General features: G+C 43.6%; 1 protein-coding gene across 1 annotated transcript; it reads right to left on the reverse strand.

The window, feature by feature from the left end:
- Window positions 1–234: 234 nt before the first annotated feature.
- LOC122037638 (DNA polymerase-like) lies at window positions 235–1,329 on the reverse strand. The gene has a single exon (XM_042597149.1). It carries the CDS (start codon window positions 1,327–1,329, stop codon window positions 235–237), a length of 1,095 nt encoding a protein of 364 aa, XP_042453083.1.
- Window positions 1,330–14,701: the final 13,372 nt, after the last annotated feature.

The raw sequence follows: 14,701 nt of genomic DNA on the forward strand, positions 1-14,701 counted from the left end.
GTTTTTAGCGTTGCGTGACGACCCGGACCGACAGCCCACCACTGGGGGCCTCCGCTATAGCGCGAGGCTCAATCCCGCCTGTCTTCTTCCAACCGCAGGGAACTTTTAGATAGATCGTTCATTTGACTACGGTTGGAACCTCACCCGCCCTTATCAAAAGGCCGGTTACCTGCAGGCTGGGGTCGCAGCCTGCCTCACTCAACAAACAAGAAATTAGAGAAAAAAGTTAGCGTGCTATTCGTATGGTTTGGGATTCGCTATCTCCTTATCCCGCGTTGACATTTCGGACGCCTCCTCCTTTTCCGCTTTCTCGGACTCTGACGGATGAACTATTTCTGCTTTAGGAATCAGAAATGATTGCAATCTCAGCCAGATGTTCGCCCCCTGCCTCTCGGCAGCTAGTCTTTCTTTCTCCTCAAGGAATTTTGCCTTCTCGGCAGCTAGTCTCGCTGTCTTCTCCAGGTTTTCTTTCTCCGCAGCTACCCGTCTCTCCCTGTCCTCTAGAAGTTTCTCCCTTGCAGTTATCCTTGCAATCATCTCTCTCTCCCTCGCAGAAATCTCTCCCTCCCTAGAAGCCATCTGCGCTGCATGATCCATCTTGCTCTCGTCGAAGAGTTTTTCTTTCAAATCAGCCGTGGCAGCTGGGCTTCCCATATCTATAATATCCACAGGTTTCGTATCGACCCATGAACCCTGCTCGTCATATACATAAGCTCTTTTCTTGCTGCGCGGCAGTGCCAATTTGATCATAGTATCTTTTTTCAGAATCTGGAATGAATTCCAATCAATGCGAAAGTTCTCAGAATGCGGTATTTCCTCCGTTCGAGAAAGATCGGCTAGTTGAAGCTTGAACCATTCCGCTGTTACCAAATCTCTGGCCGGGCCTTTGTACTTTATTATTTCCTTATTTTCTTCGGTCTCAAGGATGTAACTTTTCGGAGCAAGAAAGATCCCCGTCCTAACCTTATGCTCAAGCTTGAATTTACCTAATTCACTGGAAGATACCCATTCATCCGGAAGAGGAGAGCCAAGAACAACGGAGTCGGTATCAGTGTAGTAGCAGTCCCCACGTGAAATGAATTGATACATGTGAATTCTAGCGTAAGCAGCGATAGCAGCAGAAATTTTCATAGCTAAATTACGGGGGGGACGCCATTCTTCTTCACTGCCGACGTTCGTCTTGTAATTGACGACGAAATAATCGTCACTCAATTTATCTGCTGAGTGAAAACCAGATTGAAACAGCAACTCTTCGTAACGAGAGAAAGAGCAGATCTCGGTCACTTTACCCCGGGGGTTCATTCCGAAGCGCCCATAGAGAGCATTCATTGCCGATTTCTAAATAACCTCAGATCCATCTTTCTTCGCTTGCTTTCGCAGCTCGTAAAGGCTAGAAATGATGCTAGCAAAGGGGCTGTCGTTCATTTTATCAAAAAGATAGCCACGGAGGGGCGTAATATCATAACCCAGTTGGTGGGCATACTTCAGTTCCTCGCTAAAGTAGACGCCAACGACGTGACATGTGCCAAAAATAAGGGTCGGGTCCGCAGGGGGGTTCTTGTACGGCAAGAAGGGGCGGTTGAGATCCTTGGGACAAATGGCTATTGCCTCTATGAAGCCAAAGAGGGTAGACAAGTCGACCTGCTCAAGGTTGTTCTTCCAGACCGGAATACCGCAGGGCATCGGAGAATTCTTCATCACGAACGGATACAAGGAATTGACGTCATAAAAAAGAAGGTTCTCACCAAACGGCTTGTACACATCTGAGTGACCTCCGTAGTAGCCGCGCCTGATGAAAGTGTCCTCGTTCTTAGTAAGCGTAGAGATTGGAAAGAGGTCAGGTTTGTAATAATTGGCCCGGAAGATACGAAGTGAAAGGCCTGAAATTGTCATGACGGCCTCTACATCCACGTTATACTTTGAGAGATAAAGAGCTTGGGCCTTCTGCATAACGCCCCCAAGGATAAGGATATCCTGCCGGAGATAGCTAACGTATTCTTCCCGAAGCGAAATTCGATTTGACACGCTAACTGCATCGTGGTCAATGGAGCCCTTCGAACCCAATTCAGGGCAGAAGGTATCGGCTAACTCCCTCAAAGATCGAGGGAAGAAATTCAGGGAATCCCTGAAACGGAAAAGCAGCCTCTTGCCGGAGTATACCTTGATTTCGTAAATCCTATTATTCCGAAGCAGTGCTTTGACCCTATATTCATTATGATAAGCCGTTAGATGCTTCAACAATAAGATCCCGTCAAATCTTGATAAGTTATGCAAAAAAATGGTGCGAAGCCGCGAGTTTCGCCTAACAGCCCGTCCCAAATCATAAATGAAATTGGAAAGCATTCTGGCGCTGCGGAGGTCAATCCGGTCAAGGACATCGACTAGGTCCTCGCTGAAAAAGGTTGTGATCCGAGAGGAACACAGATCCTTTTCAGGAAAAACCGTCATGAAACCTATCGCGTACGGCACATGCACGTCGTTAACTATGACTGTTTCTGTATCGGCAACTATGAAAGGGCGCGGCTCGATCTCACTTCTTCTTCGCTTTATAGAGGTTATTATCTTTGATTTGCGAGGCTTCTTGCGCTTCAGGGATTTAACCCCTGGAAGATCAGAATTGTCCGGGCCCCGGCCATAACATTTTAAATACCTGTAATGAGCTCTTTGGAGCTCTTTTGACTTCGAACCACTTCAGGAACGGACTCGCCGTATTCATAGTAAACGCGAATCAGCGCACACCTTATAGACGCTTCCTGATACAGCTCGGCGTAAGATGATACAAGATGCCAAATGGCATCGTAGACCTTCCTCTTCGGTATAAGAGAAGATTTTCCATCATGAAGGGGAATGGCTTCCCCTAAAGTGACGGAAAGATCACGCGAAGAAGGAATAAACATATTATACCCAATCGTTAACTTCATATACTTTAAATCCAAATGGTAGACATATAACTCCAGCAGTTGCATAAATGCAAGGACCAGCAGATCACTTTGAACTGCAAGAGGGTGGGGTTCCTTAAAATTGGTCAGAATTTGAAAAGAGCCCGGATAAAGGGGCCGGCTTCTCATTGAGTCGATCTGACCTTCCAACTTATTCCAAAGCTCGTAAGATAGATGAAGAGCGTTATTATTCGAACTGCGGCTTGAAAAACCCCGAACAACAAACGACGAACGATCACAAACAAACGACGAACGACTTAAAAAAACTAAGTGAAAAAGGCCTTTCATAGGTCTGCCACTTAATTGCCTTATCAGAGAGGGGCCCCATTACCAATTTAAAGGTAGGGGCTGAGACATGATTTTAGTGAATTTGGAGAGTCGAAACCGAGGACAACTGAACTTGTAATTTCTACGCGCGAGAGCAAGCGAAATACGCGCGAGAGCAAGCGAAAAACTTTCTTTTTTGATTTTCTCTTTTTTTAACTTTTCTTCAAAAAAACTCTTTTCTTTAACTTTTCTTTCTTTTTCTTTTTAAAATCTTAAATTTGCGCCCAATGGTCAAATTCTTGCTGAAAGCACAGCTACGTGCTGGCACTCAATCAAGTGTATAATACGCGCAGGCACGTCACTCGGCTCCTCGGTCGGTGGCTATTTATCCTTAGGCGCATGTCTCAGCAACACAAAACGAGGGTTTCGCTCGTTATAGGACTTGACCAAAACGATAATAGTTTTTTTCCCCCCATCAGTAGTATTTTGAGTCGTGAATGGCGTATTAAAAACTCTATGAAAGATCTAATGTCACGCAAATCATATTAAGGTGCAGATGCCGGTTTTCTATTTCGAAGGGACCCGTCACGCAACCATCAAATCCCTGTTCTGCTGTCCAACCCCTCATCCATATCTACGATAGTCAAACCCTATCTCTCTACTATACGACGAAACTCAAACCGCTCTTGTCTATCCTATCTGTTTGTCAATTCCTGTATACTGCCATTCCCTATCTGCTCAATCCCCAATCCTCTCCTTCAATCCTGTCCTTCGTCTACCCTATCCCATCTAGAACTCTCTTCTCTGCTCCCATCTAGAACTCTCTTCTCTGCCCCTCCTAACATCCTATCTGTCAATTCCTCTCTACCTGAAATCCTGTCTATCCTATCCTTATGACAAAGACCCTTTCTCTAACCCTACTCTTTTGCTGTCACATCTTAATGACAAAGACCCCTGTTCTGTTCTCTTCAAGAACTCACATCCTTATCTACACCCCTCTCCTCTCTACTCCCCTATACGAAATCAAATACCTATATATCCGATCCAGAACTACTCCATTTCCTACGATCCAGAACTACTATATCCGATCCAGAACTACTCCATTTAGGTAGGGCAGATGTATCCGATCCAGAACTACTCCATTTAGGTAGGGTGATGTAGCTTTTGGTAGGTCAGATGTAGCTTTTGGTAGGGCAGATGTAGCTTTGGAGAGGTCAGATGTAGCTTTGGGGAGGTCAGATGTTGCTAGGGCAGATGTACCTTTTGGTGGATCAGATGTTGCTAGGGCAGATGTACCTTTTGGTGGATCAGATGTTGCTTTTGGTAGGGCAGATGATGCCCATTTTTAGTGGTATACCTGTTCAGGGTACATTATTTAGGTGTGCCTTGGCTATACCTACGGGTATATGATTTACTTTAGCAGGTTCTCCTAGCTGTACCCACGGGTATATGATTTACTTTAGCAGGTTCTCCTAGCTGTACCCACGGGTATATGATTTACTTTAGCAGGTTCTCCTAGCTGTACAATCACCTCTTACGGGTGTCTGATGTGCCGGGTGTCTCATGTAGGGTAACTGTTGGGAGCAGCTCAAATCAACTTGGATACACCTCTTCCGGTTACCTGATTTGCTTGGCTCGACCTACTCCGGTTACATGATTGGCTTGGGGAGAAAAAGAAAGATATGTAGATATGTACTGGTCTTGAGGAGAAAAAGAAAGATATATACAGATGTACTATAGTTACGGGTCTTGAGGAGATAGATGGGTCCATTAGGTAGGTAGGCATAAAAAGAAAGATATATACATAGAGAGCTGGGGCCATGATTTAGCTGGGGAGATAGTTCCTCGCCCATCAACTTGGCTACTGGTTGCTTTCCCTGTGTCTGATAGGTGTCGTTTTAAGTACCTATTCCATTTCCCTGTGTCTGATAGGTGTCGTTTTAAGTACCTATTCCCTTTCTCTGAAAAGTGTAGAATAAGTCCACTTTATAGTTTTACTAGAAACTAGTAGCTGCTACAAGAAAGCTTGGATGTGACGTAGCCTTTTGATTCCTCGATTTGGGGATTCCTAGAAACTGGTAGCTGCTACAAGAAAGCTTGGATGTAACGTATACTTTCCTGGATTAGGGGATTCCTAGAAACTGGGGGATTCCTGTTGTATTGGGTATTCCTCTAAGTAGTATCCAAGGACGGGATTCGTGATTACAGTTCAGCTGGTATGGATCTATTCTATCCTTTTCCTCCTGGAAGCCTGACCTCCATTCGTGGCTGGCGACTAGTCTAAAGCTAAGATCCAACCCGTGAATTCAGTTGATAGCCGAGGAATATCTACGATAAGGTGATTAGCTAGTCGCCTAAAAAACCATCAGCAGTATTTGAAGAGCTGAGCCGACTCTAAATCGACAAACACCCTTATCTACATCAACCTTCAATCCAGGAAAGGAAATCTATCAATCGACGTCCTTCTCTCGACAAACGATAAAACCGAAGCCCAATCTAAATCGACAAAGACCCTTACTTCAAGAGAAATCCTCAACCCCAAGGGTACGAATCGACTGAGCTATCGAGCCTATTTTCGTATCGCCCAAGAAAGTCATACCCTAAACTCAAAGGACGACAGATCAAAGGTCAATCGACACTAAGGAGTTCTTCAAGGAAAGGAAATCCATCAATAAAAAGTTAGAAACAGCGTATTTTCGGCATAAAACCGATTTTCCCTAAGAAGTGGTCGAGAAGTTCGACAAAAGTTGATCTCCTATATAGGCACTTTCACTGAAGCTGGATTTCCCTAAGTAAGTGGTCCATTTGTTCGAAAAACTTTCTCTCCCCATCAGCAGTATTTTATGGCCTAAAGCCATTCACGACTGTTGCTTTGGTACTTTCACTGAAATATGAAGAAATTGGAAGCATTCCCTTGGACAAAGTACTGGACACGAAAGAAAGAACAGAAGACTCAAACTTTTTTCTTAAGCGACAAACGCCCTCCACGGCATTTCACAGAAAAGATCAAATCGAACTAGAGACAGCGAAAGACGATTCTACATAAGGAAGCAAAACTTTGGACAAAGAAAAGTACTGGACACAAAAGAAAGACAGAAAAGAACAGAAGACTCAAACTTTTTTTTCTTAAGCGACAAACGCGCTACAACTTTTGAAAAGTGGTGTAATAGAGATTAGAGAGAAAGCAAAGCAAAAAAAGTGAACGAAAGTGCCGTCAAGCTATATGCTTAACACATCCAAATTTAACTTGAAATTAGAGTGAAAAAATGGTACCGGAAGATCTCTTGTTGCTTCAGATTGATTCCGGAAGATTTGTTGTTGCTGCAGATCCGCCCTCTCGCTCTTCCCTCTCGGATCATTCTGTCTCTCCTTCACTCGTTGACCATCCTACATTCATTGCGCTAGTTTATAGTCTCGCGTCTCGCGAACCTTTCTTTCGTGTCCAGAAGATCTATCTTGTGTTGCTGCAGATAAAGAGTCTTTCGGTGCCATCCTGCAGAAAGAAACTCAAGCTCAGATGAAGAACAGTTAATGTGAAGTTACTCCTCGGGCTTAGGATTGGAAAGATACTTGTGGATATCTGTGACTCAGGATGAACTACTTCTTTTTGTGAATCAGAAATGACTTCCATCTACTGAAGAAGTTTTTCCCTTCCCTCTCAGCCATCTTTTGTTCTCTCTCAAGAAGTCTCTCTCTTTCTTCTAGAAGTCTCTTTCTCTCAGCAGCTTGAAGTCTTTCTCTTTCAGCCAGAAGTAGCAATTTCAATTCAGCTGCAGCTTGCGGACTGCCCAGGTCTAAAACCTCCACAGGCTCAGTATTGATCCATTCTCCCCATACACGAGCCCTTTTCTTGCTGAGGGGCAGCCACAATCTCACCAGACGATCTTTCCTAAGAATTTGGAGATTATGCCAATTGATTTTGAAATTCGCAGAAGTAGGGATTTCCTCAGTACGGGAGAGATCAGCTAGTTGCTCTTTAAACCATTCTGATGTCACGAGGTCCTTGGAAGGGCCCTTTTGCTTGATGATATGCCTATTGTTCTCGACCTCCAACAAATAGCTTTTGGGAGCCAAAAAGATGCCCTTACTAAGTGTTCAAGCTTGAATTTTCCTAATTCAGTGTAGGAGATTAAATCATCAGGCAAAGGACTGCCAAGAACAACGGAGTCAGTGTCGGTATAGAAGCAGTCCTCCCTAGAGACGAATGGGTACATTTCAATTCGAGCGTAGGCACTAATAGCCGCGGAGATTTGAATTGCTAAGTTCCTAGGAGGTCGCCACTCCTCGGCACTAAGATGACGGATGTTCCTCCTATAATTTACGAGGTAAACATCATCGTCAAGCTTATCCGCTGAACGAAAACCAGATTGAACCAGCAACTCCTCATACCTAGAGAAAGAGCATATTTCGCTCACTTGACCTTCAGGGTCCATGCCGAAACGCCCGAAGAGCGAATTCATGCACAACTTTAAGATAAAGGACATCGCCTCAAACCCGGCTTTCTTAGCCTCCTTCCGGAGTTCGTAAAGGCTAGAAATGATGCTTGCGAAAGGACTGCCGCTCCTCTTCTCAAAAAAGAATAGCCCCTGAGAGGTGTTATTTCATACCCCAAACCGCGGGCATACTTAAGCTCCTCGCTGAAATATACCCCTACGAAATGACCAGTGCCAAAAATGAGGGTATCGGAGCTCTTGTACGGCAAGAAGGGACGGCGAAGTTCCTTGGGACACACAACAGAAGCCTCAACAAACCCAAAGAGGGTGCCCAAGTCAACTTTGGTAAGGTTATTTCGCCAGAAGGGCTCGCCGCAGGGCAGGGAATACTTCTTCATTACGTGGGGATAAAGGGAGTTCATATCATAATACAGAAGGTTCTCCCCATAAGGGATGTACACATCTGAGTGCCCCCCGTAAAACCCACGACGAATAAATGAATCTTGATTCTTTGTGAGAGTACAGATAGGAAAGAGGTCAGGTTCATAGTAATGAGTTCTAAAGATGCAAAGCGAAAGCGCCGACATCGTCATCACATTCTCGACATCGATGTGATACTTAAAGAAATAGGTTTCTTGCGCTTTTCTCATGACGCCCCCAAGGAGCAGGACATCCTGACGAAGATATCTAACATATTCCTCACGAAGAGAAAGAAGATTTGATATGTTAACTGCCTCGTGGTTGATAGAGCCTTTAAAACCCAACTCAGGACAAAAAGTATGGGCCAACTCTGCCAAAGATCGAGGAAGCAAGGTGCAGGAATCGCGGAAACGGGAGAGATGCCTTTCCCCCAAGTATATCTTGAGTTCATAAAGCCTATGCTCGCGTATCAATTGTTTGATCTTGAAGTCCTTGTGAAAGGACGCCAAATGCTTAAGCAGGAAAAGGCCATCAAACCTAGCAAAGTTATGAAAGTACACCGTACGAAGACGAGGGTCTCTCCTCCCGGCTATTTCTAAGTCATAGATAAAACGAGAAAGAATTACTTGACTTTCTTCTTCAAGACTTGAAAAAGAATTAAAGGAATCCGCAATATGGATTGAAGAAGGAGCCACAGAAGAAAGATCCAAACTAGGATAAACCGCCAAATAACCTATCGCGTATGGGACATGAACATCATTCAAAAGCACAGTTTCTATATCGGCGACCATGAAGGGCCGGGGCTCCAATTGGGAACTTGGTCGCTTGATGGAAGTAAGAATCTTAGATTTTCGAGACTTCTTGCGCTTCAGGGATTCAACCCGGGGAAGATTAAGATTTTCGACGCTTGGTGTTGCCATAACACCCATGATATTACTAATTAGCTCAGTAGAGTCCTTCTGAATCGGACAAATTTCTTGAACGGACTCGCCAGATGATTTATAATAGATGCGCATGATGGCACACTTGACAGCCGCTGACTCGTGTCGTTCTCCATAACAAGAAACCTGCTTCACAATTGAATCGTAGACCAGACGCTTCGGAAATAAGAGAAGCATTAGCATAATGAAGCGGAATGGCATCACCCAGTGTCACTGAAACATCGTACAAAGAAGGTAAGAACATGAAGGTAAGAACATACAGTAACCAATATTGAACTTGATACAGGAAGAAGTCAAATGATAAACATACAATTCCAACAATTGGAAAAACGAAAGGACCAGAAGCCCGCCATTCACAGCCAGAGGATAGGGATCACGAAAATTAGCTATCACTTGGAAACAGCCAGAATAGAGAGATTCACCCCTTATAGAAGAGATATGACGTTGCAAATCTTCCCAAAGAGAAAAATCCAATTGAGGGGTGGCAGAACTAGAAAACCGATGAGAAAACAATGGGATAACCGCAAAGATAGAAGCACGGGAGGGAAGATTAAGGAACATATTAAAATGAAAATTAGTAATGGGTAACGATGACAGAAAACGGCGGCGATCAAAACACGTCCTGACGATTCCGACCATACGAATACGATTTCTTCTCTGAACTGCGAAACCCATTTCCTTACCACGAAAGACTTTCCACTGCTTCGTACTCATACAGACATTAACCAATCCAACCTTATCAGAGAGGGGCCCCGTTAAAAGGGGCTGAGACACAGAATAGTCGAATGGAACCAAATTAACAGCATTCATCAATGACGATGCATTAGAAAAGAACATAGAAGTCATTGAAATGACTAGAGATACTGTGATAAAGTCAAGGGTATCAACCGATAGGATATTCCCCGAATAGGCTCGACCATAGGGTCAAAGTCAATGGCCTAAAGCCATTTACGACTGCAGCTGTGGGACGACCATAAGGGGCGAAGAGCTGAACGAAGGGAAGGATTATCATATAACGTGAGACGATAGTCGACTGGCGAAGAGCTGAACGAAGGGAAGGGTCAAAGTCAATGGCCTAAAGCCTACAAATACTGCTGATGGGGAGAGGTGGGCGAAATCCGCTTTACTAATTGAAGAAACATTTCGAACCATGAAAAAAAAAAAGAAATGAGGCTGATCCCATGGTGAAAGTGAGATTTTTCTATTAAACAATAGTGCCATGGTGAAAGGAACTATTCTACACAAACAAGGAACAAAGAACTATTATATAATAAGTGCAATGGGGAGATTTTTAAATACTAAAAGGCAGCATCTCCAAGTTTTGGAGCCCAAAAAGAGGCAGCCAAAGCGCTTCAGATCGTATGGCAAAGGACATTCGAAACAAAAACAATACACAAGAAAGAAGGGCAATCCAGGTCTTAGGAGCTGGGAAATCGTACTTCTCTATTCTTCAGTTTTATTTCATATTTTTCTCCTTAGAACAAAAATTCCCATTTGCATTTCTAGATCTAAATTCTGAACACTTCGCTTTCGAATTTGAAGCTGATCGAGAAGCAACAAACGGTTCCACAGGAGCTTCAGGTGACCCTATATATTTCACTATTTCAGAGCCCACTAAATCCATCTTCAGAGCCCACTAAATCCATCTTTTGACGACCCCTTCGTCTGCAGGTTTAGACGGTTCAAATGCGGTTATTACAACTGGGTACTGGGCCCCGACCCTAGAAGATCAGTCCCGAGCCCGACCCAAGGGCACTACATTCTTCTGTTTCTTATATGATATTCTTATGTTTCTTTTGCATCAGTTGAATGAGTTGATTCAGAAAAAGAAAGATAGAGTTTAATCTTTTGAATTGTATGAATTTTTTCTAGTTCCTGGATTGGTAGATGAATTCAACTTCAAAGAAAAGGAATTCAGTTCAGTAGATACGAAAATAGGTACGATAGCTCAGTAGAGTCGTACACTCTTACGAGAACTGGTCTTAGGTGTAAATCGAGTCCGGACAGAACAGACAGGTGCCAGCAACTTAAGACCACAGCAGCAAACAACAGGAAAGATGCCAGCAACAGATGCAACGAAATACAGTAAGGAATAAGCAAATCCAAACCGAACAAAGGAATGGGCAGCAGACGAAGGAAAAGAAGGGATTGGGATTCCAGTTGAGGAGTTGAGGGTTTCGGGAATGAACTTAATTCAGTTACCAGAGCAGAAATCCAAAGCTATGGAATTGAGTAGATAAGGTAGGCAACTGGACCTGAAAAGAAGATAGAGGAGAGGCATTTCAACTGGTCTTAGGTGTAGATTTAGAGTTAAGGGTTTTCGGCTTTGCCTTTGCTTTAGCTTTTTCCTTAGCATTTGAATTTGAATTAGCCTAAGCTTTTTCAATCGCCTATCGGCTCACCGCCAAAAGTTCAAAGAATTCAACTTTTGCTCACCTATAGTAATAGCCTTTGAATTTGCCTTATCCAAAGGCTTTGCTTTTGCCTTTTCATTAGCCTTCTCCTTTTCCTTAGCCCTTGGCTTTGCCTTTATCCTTTGCATTTTCCTTAGTGCACTCTTAGTCCGCTCCTAGAATCTATTAGTACGCTCATAGAATCTATCGAGATTTACGATAGCGAAATTTCTACAACAAAAGAAGATAGAGTGACAGGATAGGATAGTGAAATAGAGTAATTTCATTGTTTTGTAGATGAGTTGAGTGTGAGTAGAATAGAGATTGTATTTATGTCATTTTTATCCCTCCTTAGGGTGACAAACAGATAATAGATTTCGTTGATAGGAAAGGAACTTCTAATACTACATATCTACGATAGTTAACCTACTCTATAATCTCTTCTACGATAGTTAAACTACTCTGTAATGAATATACTACTGAACTCAAACCCTTTGAAGCTGAATTCCGATTCAGTTACGAGAGCTGAATTACGAGGGTATGTCGATTGATAGATTTCATTGAGTTCAGTCGATTTGCGAAGAGCTGAGCTGATAGGCGAAGGGGTAGCGAATGGGGATTAGACTTCGGGTTCAAAAGAGGGGAGTAGGGCTTCGACTTCGGGTTTGAGGGGAGTTCTAGAGTGGTTTGGCGTTGAGAAAGAAGTCTAAATAACTTCTTAGAGTAAACAGCATTTCAGATATTAATATTGAATGCGAACTCAAAGAATGGATTCAGAGTTGCTGTTGCTCGTTCCTGTCTTAACGCTCTTTTCAGTCGCTCCTCCACACTTCTCTACGTCGCTCTCTTAGCCCCTCCTACTGGTCTCCACGTCTATGGCAACGCTTAGCCCCTTGGAATTATCTCAACTCTATAACCATGATAAATTTGAAAGATCGAAACCGAACGAGATTACTTGGAATTCTCTATAACCATTCAACCATTCAAATTTGAAAGATCGAAACCGAACAGATCCAAGCAAAGGACTTAGAAGGTATCGAAAGAAAGGACAGCTGGATTGAATTGAATGACGGCAGGTATCGATCGAAAGGACAGCTTGAAACTGAACCAAATGCAAGCAAATCGACAGAGGAAAAGAGTAGCTCTTGAAAGGGCACCAGAAGAGTGACTTCGAGTACCGAACGACAGATCCAAGGTCTCGATAGAAACTGAACGACAGCGAGAGAGGAAGGAAAGGAGTTCATGGAAGAAGTGGGTTTAACCAGGAGCTGTGGCTTCCAAGGGGGTTTCAGTTGGGGCAGCAGACGATCTTTCGTAGTTTTGAATTGGAGGAGTGAATCGAAGACCAGAGGAGTCAATGCCAGAAAGGGCACCAGAGGAGTCAACTGCAGACCAGAGGAGTGATGCTTTTATGCACTAATTTAAGGCATCCGTCACGCAAATCTTTCATTTCATATTTTCTCATTTTTTGAACTTCAAAAAAACTCTTTTTTGCTTTCAGATTTTGTCTTTTTTTAAGTTTTTTTTCTTTTCCAAATGACGTTGCCGATTTACTAATTGAAATTCGGTTTAGGCTCAAAATACGGTGTTTCTGACTTTTTCTATCGCGCACTCTGCAATCGACTGACCTCAAATGCCTACTAAAGGAATGAAATGAGCTATCCATCCTCTTTTCGTATCTAGCTATCCTTCGTATCTAGTTCGCAAACCCTTTGAAGCGGAATTCATTCAACTCAACTCATCAACTGAATTCAGCTCTGCTTTCATTCAAATACCTCTCCTCTACCTGTGGTACCCCCTATCTCTAATACTAAATAAAGTAGAGAAATTAGGTGCTTGAAAAGTAGATCAATTCGGTGCTTGAAAAGCTGCGTACGCAGACCAATAAGAAAAAGAAAACTACTTGGGTGCTCGAGTTAGAGATTGTAGCTAAACAGTAAGACCCGCGAGAGTACTCCCACGAGCAGAGAGAGGTATTGATATCCATCCTAAAGAGTAAAGCAGCTAGTACTACCACCAGCAGAGGTAGAGCCAGGGGTTGCCTTGAAAAGGGATCTAAGAGTCCTGTTTCTGAAAATTGCCTTGAAAAGGGTGTACACTTCAGACTCTGGTGCTGCTGTTAGAGTTCCTAGTGTTGCTGCTGTTGCTGCTAAGGCAAGTACTGCTAGTGGTGCTGCTTTCGAGTTGCAAAGAAAAGTACTTTTAAGTCGCTGATAAAAAGGACCACTTAAAAAAAGGAGCTATGGCGGCTGCTCATGCTTTAAGAAAAGAGAGGAGCCACTGGTACTACTGTAGAGGATAGACTGGGGCTAATGCGGTAGAGTATACTGTTGCTCAGGCTGTTGAGGCTACGGCTCCTGATATCGAGTCCTACACTCGTGCTACTGTCCTACACTCGTGCTGCTACTGTCCTACACTCGTGCTACTGGGAGATAGAGTTGCTCCTGGGGATGCTGGTGAAATAAAGGATAGCGCTACTGCTGTTAGTAAGTATACACTGCTGCTAAGGCAAGTACTGCTAGTGATGCTCTTTTAGTTGTTCCTTTACAGTAAAGGATTAAATACTTACAGAGCCCACTGAGTAGGGCAAAAGAAGTAGGGATTAGACTTTTCAGGGGAACTAAAGGGAATCAAGGAAAACCTGCTACTAAAGCTCTTGAGAAAGAAGACACTGGAGCTCTTACGACAAGGAGAGTAAATCCAAAGCATACGGTTAATACCAGTACAAAATTGATTACTACTGACTTTGACACTTTTGGGTTGCGAGCAACTCTTAAGCGAGCAATATATCAATAAGTAAGAAATTAAAGAATAGAGGACAGACTCCCAGAATCATCATTAGACCTGGCACTTGAAAAAGCTGGGTTAGGATGTACATTTGCTCCTTTTGCAACAGAGGATTTAGCTACTCTTGAGTAAAGTAGTTGAAAGTCCATTGGTGCTGCTGTTAGAGGTGATAGGGAGGCGGCGGCTCTTGCACGGTGCGACTGCGGCAGTTGGGGTTGGGGCTGACACTGTTGCTTTGGCAGTTGATGGTAGGGAGGCTCTCGAGTATACTATTGCTTTGGTAGAGTCCACTAGGAGTGCTCGTGCAGTTGGTTGATAGTAGTGCTCGTGCAGTTACTGGGCCTAATCTGACTTTGCTAGGGATGCTGATAGTTAGTCGACTAGGGGAGGGATAGTGAGGCGACTATTCCTTATCCTTACTGACTTTAGAGCTGCCAATAGAAAGGGAACACTTCAGACTAAGAGAAAGAGGGGGATGCCCTTGAGGCGACGGATGCTGCTGCTATCGAGTCCTACACTCG

Source organism: Zingiber officinale, unplaced genomic scaffold (genome assembly GCF_018446385.1).
Source record: "Zingiber officinale cultivar Zhangliang unplaced genomic scaffold, Zo_v1.1 ctg70, whole genome shotgun sequence".
Lineage (NCBI taxonomy): Eukaryota > Viridiplantae > Streptophyta > Magnoliopsida > Zingiberales > Zingiberaceae > Zingiber > Zingiber officinale.

Excerpts from the sequence above, each read along its gene's own strand:
- LOC122037638 (XM_042597149.1), bottom strand. The coding sequence starts at position 1,329 with ATGAATGCTCTCTATGGGCGCTTCGGAATGAACCCCCGGGGTAAAGTG.